This window comes from Ursus maritimus, unplaced genomic scaffold, assembly GCF_017311325.1.
Source record: "Ursus maritimus isolate PB19 unplaced genomic scaffold, ASM1731132v1 scaffold_23, whole genome shotgun sequence".
Classification (NCBI taxonomy): domain Eukaryota; kingdom Metazoa; phylum Chordata; class Mammalia; order Carnivora; family Ursidae; genus Ursus; species Ursus maritimus.
In genome coordinates this window covers 32,978,447-32,988,347 of record NW_024424786.1, presented here as the reverse complement: position 1 = coordinate 32,988,347, position 9,901 = coordinate 32,978,447, and the positions used below count along the sequence as shown (strand labels likewise).

General features: G+C 36.4%; 1 protein-coding gene across 1 annotated transcript; it reads right to left on the bottom strand.

Moving 5' to 3' along the window:
* Nucleotides 1-1,718: 1,718 nt before the first annotated feature.
* Nucleotides 1,719-7,085, bottom strand: LOC121104705 (olfactory receptor 5L1-like). Its single transcript, XM_040638715.1, has 2 exons — nucleotides 6,177-7,085; nucleotides 1,719-1,748 (listed from the first exon to the last, which is right to left on the bottom strand). Exons 1-2 carry the CDS (start codon nucleotides 7,083-7,085, stop codon nucleotides 1,719-1,721), a joined length of 939 nt encoding a protein of 312 aa, XP_040494649.1.
* Between the last annotated feature and the right edge of the window lie 2,816 nt (nucleotides 7,086-9,901).

Here is a 9,901-nt window from a genome sequence, read left to right as displayed (position 1 = left end):
CTGAGTCAATCCAGACATCTGCTTTATCTTTCTGGAATTCAAGCTATGGAATAAAACCAGAGAAATCCCCATGCCCACAAATGTGTTAAATTCAATCCGGGCAATGGGAGGGTGATATCCAGGAATGTTCCCATGCCTTCCACAGTGAAAAATTGTAAAAGATGTTGAAAAACCCTCGTCTACTATTTCTCTACCTTTCTGCCTTTCATCACCCTTGCTCTAGTTTACAAAACCGTTGGACAACCCATAGCAGCATATGTGGTACTTGTCTACAGACACGCACATTTTGTCCAGTGCAGAGACAATCGATTTCCCTCCCTCCTGTGGAAAAAGCCAGTTTTGTATATATTTGTTTATTTACTTGTGAATTCTTGATCTATAATTCTTCGCATTGTCTTTTACACTAGTTGGAACAGTTGAATGAATGAATAAATGAAGTAAAATCACTGACATGGTTCCATCTTATATTTGTATAATAGTTAGACATATATATTTGTGTATATATAATTGAATAAAATCATAATCAATATATGATTGAATAAAATTTTAAGTTAGACATATACATTTGTATATATGATTAAATAAAATTGTTCCCTCTCTACCTGTCAAATAAATAAAATCTTTAATAAAAGGCACGTGCATATTTCAACATGCTTAAAGCAAAATTTAATTACTATCAATTCCTATAACTTATGCCTATTCTATGACCCCTATCTTGGTATACATCTCTACCACCTCCACTGCTAGTCCAAATGAGAATCCTCTTCTAGCTTAGAACTGAACAAGAACCATTGATTCAATCTGTGAAATGTGACAAATATCTGGTTTCTCCTTCTTGTCATCACTGACATTCCATTATTTAATGTCATCCCTTGTTTTCCTCAATTTGAACCTCTTAATTGGCCTCATTCACTTCAGTCAATACCCATCTTACTTCCAAACATGATCCAAAATGTATCCATAAACCACTGTAAGAATTATATACATAAAATAGATTTTGTATTGTGTTGCCTTCTTCTTAAACCTCAAATTATTCCATTTCCTACAAGCTCAGCATTTAAATACACTCAGTTTTCACATATATTCCCATTTTTATCTCCTATACTCCATTTCACTCCAAACACTTTGCTTTAAAAAAAAGTGTTAATTGGAGAAAGAAGCATCTCAGATCTACTAGTCAACTCTTTGGAACTCTCCTTTCCTAAAATACATATGGCATCCTCCTTAGAAAATACCAGCTCTCGTTACGTGACAGCCCATCTGTGCCTGTCTAGGAATATGAGAGGCAAGACTGTCAATCGACCTAAAAGTGGAACAATAGCCACTGTTTTGAAGACAAAAGAAAAAAATTATAGCCAGTGGCTAGAAGGTAGGGTGGATGAAAATCCTTCTTTGCTGTGCCATTCACTCTTTCGGGAATTATGAAAAACGACTATCAAAAAGTAGGCATGAAAAAAAGAGGCTCCTCTTTAGGGACAATGTTTAAATAAGCTTGGGGTCTGAGCCATGAAGAACAACCACTTCTTTCTACCAAATCCTTTATTTCTAATCACAGAAGTAGAGGTACTGAAGACATCCATTTATATAGAGAATATTTACTTGTATTAATATTTCAAGGATGATATCTGCTTTAAGACCAAAAAAGACTTTCAGGATTGAAAAATGAAATATGAAAGTCAATGGAACAATAGAAGGGGAAGGGAATACAAGACAAAAGGTTAAGAAGAGTGCAAAGAGGAGCCAATTATCTGTTCTTCTATGCAATTGGCAGGTGAGAATGAAAATGAACTCTAAAAGAATTCAACAAAATTACCTATTCCTGTCAGTTCTCTATAGTGAGCCCTGGTCTCTACCTTTCTAAACCATTTTTCTGTTCCCTCAAAGCCACTCGCCTAACCCTACCCCAGTCCTGTTATCTGTGTGTTGATAACTGTTCTTATCAACACTCCTTATCAACACATAACCACAGGATAGAATAAATAATATGATATACAAATTGTGTGAGCTTTAATTTATATCTCAGTCTGTCCAACTTTGAAAAAATAATTAACAGGCAATGAGCTCTGTATTTAGAGTTAGATTTCTAATCAGAGTCCAATTATACTGAAGATTGTCATAAGAGTATCATGCATTAAATGTGCTTTTTTGTTGGTGGTGGTGTTTGTTGGAAATGCCTTGCGAATTAAAACCTGTGTTATGCTAGGCATATGTCTTCTCAGAACATCAGTTTCCTGCATGTGAAATAAGTGAGTATAAGACGAGCACTTAAAATCCTGTCCAACTCTGATATCCCAGGATTATGTGAAGAGCACTTACCAGAACACTCTCTTTCACTTATCTTCTTACCACCCTGTTGTCAAAGTTAGTTCATTTTTCACTGGAAAAACTCAGTGCTGATAGTTAATTATTTAAAAAATCGACCCATTGCAGCATTTTCCATACTCTATCTGGGCAGGCCTTTTGTGTTCATAGAAGAAATCTGTGCCTCCCTTAGGAAGGTAGTGGTTTCTTAGGAGAACACAAGACCTTTTATGTTTTGCCTCGAGTCTTTTGAGATTAGCTTTCAGATCTCACTTAGGATCCCAGGAACACACAGTCTGATATGCAAATCCCAGTGGGAAAAGATACATGAGCAATTAAACAGTTCTACTGAGGAACTGCTTAAACACAAAATGAAATGATGCGATGTGTTTTTCTACATCTTGAGGATGTCTCAAAGAAAAATGTATTTTTAGTTTTGAAATGGTAGATTATTATATATAAAATTAGATTATGCTATTTTCTGTCTAATTTGATTTAACCAGCTTAGAGCAACTTATCAAAGAACTCTGAGTATTATCCTATGGATAGGATAGTAGAATAAACTAGAAAGAAGCAAAAATATGTCTATCTGACTATTGAGAATTAGAAGACATTGAAAGTCAAATGTCAGGGGAAAACCAATTATGAATGAAGTTGATGACTCTGATATGTGCTATGCATGCATCTATTTGCAAGTGCAATTCTGGCCACCCAAGGCCTGAATAGACCAGAGAATATTTCTTTAATAAATGTTTCTATTTGTCACAACTGGCTGGCTCAGTTGAAGAGCATGCAACTCTTGATCTCATGGTCATGAGTTCAAGCCCCATGTTGGGAGTAGAGATTCCTTAAATAAATGAAATCCGAAGGGGGAGAAATCAGAGAGGGAGATGAACCATGAGAAACTATGGACCCCAGCAAACAATCTGGGGGTTTCAGAGGGGAAGAAGATGGAGGAAGGGGGTAACAAGGTGATGGGAATTGAGGAGGGCACATGCTGTGATGAGCACTGGGTGTTATACTTAACTAATGAATCATTGAACACTACACCAAAAACTAATTATGTCCTATACAGTGGCTAACTGAACATAATAAAAAACATGAACTTAAAAAAATACAATTACTCTGTGAATATGTATGCCAGGTGGCAAAACAGAAAAAAGAATAATTTGCACTACACATTTAAGAATTTTTTCAAGTACAGAATAGTGAATGAGAGATGGTAAAAGAAACAACATAAGCAATTGTGTAAGGATTGGAACGTGTGTGGCATGATTTTAGATCTGAAAATGAGATTTAGAGACAATGTGTTGCCTCATGAAGAGAGATAATGTTAGGGGTATGCGTGTGTGTGTGTGTGTGTGTGTGTGTGTGTGTGTATGTGACCAAGAGTGCCGAGGTGGAGAAACTGTTCTTGTTGGAGGACCAAAGGTGAAAGATGTTTCTCTCACTTTCATCTTAAAATCCAAAGTCTTATGGGTGATGCAGGAAATCTCACTCCCTTCAGAACATCTGAAATGCAATACAGAGCCATATTTTCATCAGATGCACAATATAACACTATTCTACTAGTCATTATTTATACATTCATTAAAAGAAATAACTGATAGCTGTCTTTCCTGGAATATTTCTAAATAACTCTTGCCCTCAAAGATGTCTTTTTAAGAAACATTAGGAAGAATTAATTTTATGAGCCAGGTTTTTGCAGTTATTTTGTTATTATGTTTCAGTTCAGTGATAACTCTGAGACTGGCAGCTTATCCCCAGTTTATATTTCAGAGACTCGAGGTTAAGCAAGTTTAACTATCTTCCTCAAAATCACTCTTCAGGGTCTGAACCCGGACCCAGCTGTTTAAAAGTCCAGTGCCGGTCATACTTCACTAAAGCGACGAGGACCTATGTTACTTTAAATAACCCATCCCAATAAAAATATAAACAACAACTAATATAAAATGAAATCCTAAGAAAGTGAGGAAACAAATGAAGTGTTAAGATTGCAAGAACACAAGAAAAGTAAATCATACTTTGGCCTTTAAAAGGTGGGTGTGTTAAGTTTGAAAAATGGACCTTTATATATATCAAGCTCTAATCCTGGAACATGTAAATGCCACCTTGTTTGGGGGAAGGGTGTTTGCAGATGTGATTAGAGTAAAGATCTTGATATCAGGAGATTATCCTAGATTATCTGGGTGGGCTGTAAATGCCTTCACAGGTGACCTTACAAGAGAGGGAGTCTAGGGGCACCTGGGTGGCTCAGTTGGTGAAGCGTCTGCCTTCAGCTCAAGTCATGATCCCAGGGTCCTGGGATCGAGCCCCACATTGGCTCCTTGCTCAGCGGGGGAGCCTCTTCTCCATCCCCCTCTGCCATTTCTCCTGCTTGTTCTCTCTCTCTTTCTCTGTCAAATAAATAAATAAAATCTTTAAAGAGAGAGAGAGGGAGGTTATTTCACACACATCACACGCACGCATGTGAAAACATAGAAAAGATGGAGAGTAGAGAAGTTTGAAGATGCCAGTCTTAAAGACTGAAATTATAAAACCACAAGTCAAAGAATGCCTGTGATCTCCACAAACTGGAAGAGAAAGGGAAAGTGTTGTCCGTGACAACCTCCTGTGGGAGTATGGCTCAGCTGACACCTTGATTTTGGCCCAGTGACATTGATTTCAAATTTCTGCCCTCCAGAACTAAAAGAGAATAAAGTCTACTGTATTAAGCCAACAAATTTATAGCATTTTTCTCAGAAGTCACAGGAAACTAATGCAAACAATAGGTTTAGGATATAATAGATTTGAAAATACAGTAAATAACTGAAATAATATCAGGCAAAACAGAAAAAAAAATTAACAAAACCCCAGAAACAAGACAGGTAAGCCATCAAATGCATGATCTACTTATTTAATCAAGAAATAAGATAGAATAGAGAACAAAAGGTAAAACTAAAAGTAACAATAGGATTATCAGCAAATACTTTATTAGTCACTTATAATATACCATATATGGTGATAAGAATTTAAGATATATCATTTAATTTTCATGGAAATCTTACTAGAAAATTAGAGTAATATCTATATTTTGTAGAAGAAAAGGTTTTTTTAAACTTATTTATTATTTTATTGAAGTATAGTTGACATACAATGTTATAGTAGTTTCAGGGGCACAACTTCATGATTTGACAATATGTACATTACACAATGGTCACCATGATAACTGCGGTTATCATCTGTCACCACACAACATTATTATATATTATTGACTGTATTTCCTTTGCTATACTTTTCATCACTGTGACTTATTTTATAACTAGAAGTCTGTGCTTCTTAATCCCCTTAAAAGAAGTTTTAAAAGTCCTAAAATTATAATATTGCAATGGAAAAGTAATTATAAAACAAAATGACTAAAAAATACACAGAAATTTACTCAAACTTTCTATTAAAAACATAGGATATCAGACAGATGTACACTCATTCCATTTTTGTAAAAAATGAAATTAATTTAGTTAAAAAGGTTGCATGCTTTAATGATGAAAAGACACATCTATCGATATGCACGTTGTGAGAAATATATTGACGTTTTCTCAAACCAAGATATTGAGCCTGACAACACCACCCAAAACCCATTCAAAGCAATTAGAGATTGGAGAAGAACAGAAAAGGCACCATGTGCATTTGAATTATCTATAAAGAGATAATATATGGCTTAATAAAAACAAGTGGAAAACAAAAAAGCATGCATAGCCCCCCAGCTCATAAAATTCTTCCATACTTTACTTTTTGTTCACATCCACCCAAAATCAGCCCCTCATTAAAAGTCTCTGAAGAAACTCTGAGTCTAGTTAAGAAAATAGTTTTTCAAAAGGTAATATAGATCCCAATACTTTCTTGAGAGCTTCTTTCACGTCCTTGTTCCTCAGACTATAGATAAGAGGGTTCAGCATGGGAATCACTATGGTGTAGAATACTGTGGCCACCTTGTCAGTCTCCACACTGTAGCCAGAACTGGGCCGGCAATAAATGAAAAGAATTGTTCCATGGAAGACAAGGATGGCTGTGAGGTGGGAGGCACAGGTGGAAAAGGCTTTGCGCCTTCCCTCTGCAGAGCGCATCCTCAGGATGGTGATGAGAATCAGCAAGTAGGAGGTGAAAATGATCACGATGGTGATGATCTCATTGACAGTGGCCACAATGAACACCGTGAGTTCGTTAATAGAGACATCAGAGCAAGCAAGCGATAACAGAGGGGGTAGATCACAAAGGAAGTGGTTAATCACATTGGATCTATAGGATGGGATCTCCAGAGCTAAACACAAGTGGATCAGAGAACACGCCACCCCACAAAGATAGCAGCAAGACACCAGCTCAATACAGACATTCTGGGACATGGTGACCATGTACAACAGTGGGTTGCAGATGGCCACAAAGCGGTCATAGGCCATCACAGCCAGCAGGAAGACCTCAGTGATGGCATAGGCACAAAACAAGTAGAATTGCACCATGCATCCCAGGAAGGAGATGGCTTTGTCCCCCTTTAAGATATTGGACAGCATCTTTGGCACGATGATGGTGGAGTAGCAAAAATCCACAAAGGACAAGTGGCTGAGGAAAAAGTACATGGGAGTGTGAAGTGGAGAGCTGACCTGAATCACTGCAATCATGCCCAGATTTCCTGCAACAGTGACTCCATAGATGAGAAGGAACACCAGGAAGAGGAAGACTCTGAACTCAGGGGCATCTGCTAATCCAAGAAGAATGAACTCTGTCACAGAGGTGCAGTTCCCCTCCCCCATTTCTGCCATAAGTCAGGCTTAGGAAAACAAATGTTAAATTTTGTGTTTCTTCTAAAATGGGAGGAGAAAAACAAGTTCATATTAACTTCAAAAAATATAGCATTGATATCAAATATTGTTTTTATAAGAACAAAAACACTGCTATCAAATAATTCGAAATGATAAATGTCTCAGTAGATCTCACTGATCAAAATTGAGTTAAACAAAAGCAGAAACATTAAAAAACTTAATGATTCCAACCTTTACCACGATGCATAGAGATGATTAACGAAGTTCGACTGTTTGATGGATTTTAAAATAGAATCAAAGATACAATTCAAAGCCACACAGAAATAAGCCTCTGTTCTCTGAAAATCCTTAAGAAGCTTTGGCCAGCAAGGTACCACCTACCGTGATTCTATAAAATGTATACTCTCTTTTTTTCACTGAGTCTCTCAGGAACATATATCTGAAGCAAAGTTTTTTAGCACTCCATTTTTGGGGATTGTGATAAATTTTTTGAGGTCTGCAGCTCATAAAACGTTTTTTTTTAATGATTTTTTATTATATTATGTTAGTCACCATACAGTATATCCCCGGTTTCTGTCATAAAATGCTTTTAATTTTTGAATTATGAGCCAAGAGATGTAGAATATAGATTGAAAATGAAAATTTTACACCAAATGAAGAATGTGGTTTAATCAACTCTCATAGTAATGATCTACAGTAATGATCTACAGTCTTAATCCTGATGACAATAAAAGCTATATATTTTTATGAGAGATTTCATTCTTAATAAGCTATGGTAGAAATATATCATCACATTAATAAAATCATGAAAAACTAAACCAAAGGTACATTGAAGTACTGTTTATAATATTAAATATGGAAAATGAATGATCAACAATAGAACAATTATTAAATTACAGGGTGTCGTTTCTAGTGGAGAAAATTATCATGCTGGTGGTAAATTAAGAAAAGAAACAGGACACCAAATAGTCCACTGGTGTATATTAGTAGATGTATATAAAGATGTACATAGAGGGTATGAATACCTCTGATAGATTTATCTATCAATACCTTTGGTTTGGCTCTAACTGAAATATTCAATCTTCACCCGCATCAAAGAGAGGTGCCTGAAAACTCTCTCAAGTTCTCGAAGTGGTTGGCTGGCAAAAGTGGTTATTTTGTGTTCTCGATGCAGTGGGATCCACCACTGAGATCTTTCCTTAAAGAAAAGGCAGATAGACATGGAGGGGTTCTATTCTCTGCCCTCCCTTCTAGACAACAGGAGGGTATACTGGTGACCTCTACACATATGTGTAATGAAAATTGAGTGAAGAGGTTCTGGACTAGAAGAATAACTGTATTTTCTCCATATGTTGAACTAAGTCTAAAGAAGTGGAAGCGTATCACTTTCCTGAAGTCATGTGTTTTTCAATATTTGGCCAAGAGCAGAAATAAAACAAAAGCAAAACAAAACAAAATACCTGAGTTATTTGCCTGCTTTCCAGTTAAACAGGAAAGTCAACTTGGTAGATTTTTTTCCTAATGTTCTAGCCTGATGATAAGAAACTATTCCATGGCAACCCCAAAACAAATCCAAAAGAATTCATCTCATTTTCTGAGCAGAGCGAGTCCATAAGTCTGGACTGTCCATGACCATCTGGAGGACAGATGAATGCAACCCTCAGCATAGCAGGAAAATGAAGGAGCTTCTCCGTGATCATAAACTCTGGATTTCATTGCAGAATCTGGTCTGGAAAAAAAAAATGTTAAAAGGAAACAGAAAGAGAACGAGAGAAGAGGGCTACCATTTGCTTATTCTGTATTTTTTCATACACATCCATCTTTGATGTTACAGAGAAAATTGTTCTAAATTCACCATTAAGTGTTTCTGAATACTGAAATACAAAGGCATTTTAAACTATACCTGCAGAGGAATCTTGCTAAACATTCTCTAGTTAAAAGAGAGATGTCTCCAATACATGTTTAAAATAATTGTTGACAGAGAACCTGCATTCGTGTCTATTTTCAAGTAACCAGAGCCTAATTCTAGCTAACAGACCTGAGTGACGGACATTTTCTCCAGGAGCCAAAGATGTTAAGACATGTACAGAAGACAGAGACTTATAGTGTAATTTAAGCTCCTGGGAAATGGGCTCCTTGGGCCCCCAAACAATGACTAATCCTTATGGTATAACAAAATACATAAGAATTAAACTGAGACTACATGTCGTGTGACATAACTAATAATTAATCTTTATGGCATATCATCAGGAGATTTATTTTTTAAACTATCGCAATTTGGGAAACAACTGTTTAAAACCAAAGATGCCCCTTCTCAGCCTTCATGGTGCTATGTCATACTACATCTAAGTGTCATATCTGTGGGACACAGCCATGAAGCCATAAAGAAATAGCATGAATATTTCTTCCTTCCCAATAACGTGAGGAATCCCTTAGATTCTTCCTGTAGGAGACAGTGACAAGTGCCACATCAGAATTCCTTTAAATACCGTAAAAGTAATGATCCAGCTCGCCAGAAAACTATAGAGTAGATCACACTTATTGAGCTCTTGCTAGGTGTTGGAAAGTATTCTAAATATTATGCAAGTATTCATTCCTTTTCGCTTCCTAGTAACCAGCCAGGAAACAGTTCTGGGTTTCATGCCTATCTTACAAAGGAGATGATGGAGACACAGACACTTGCCACTTGGATCAACTCAACATAAATTGCCAATAAAAACAATGGTTTTCCACACTTATGAATGTATGGAAAAAAGAATGAACCCAGAGAGATTTCTGAAGTGGCATTTTTTGAGTGCATGTCCAAT

Coding starts and splice junctions, on each gene's coding strand:
- LOC121104705 (XM_040638715.1), bottom strand. CDS start 7,085: ATGGGGGAGGGGAACTGCACCTCTGTGACAGAGTTCATTCTTCTTGGA. Junction 1,749..6,176: donor TGAAAGAAGCTCTCAAGAAA/GTATTGGGATCT, acceptor ATAGAAGAACAG/ATAATTGGCTCCTCTTTGCA.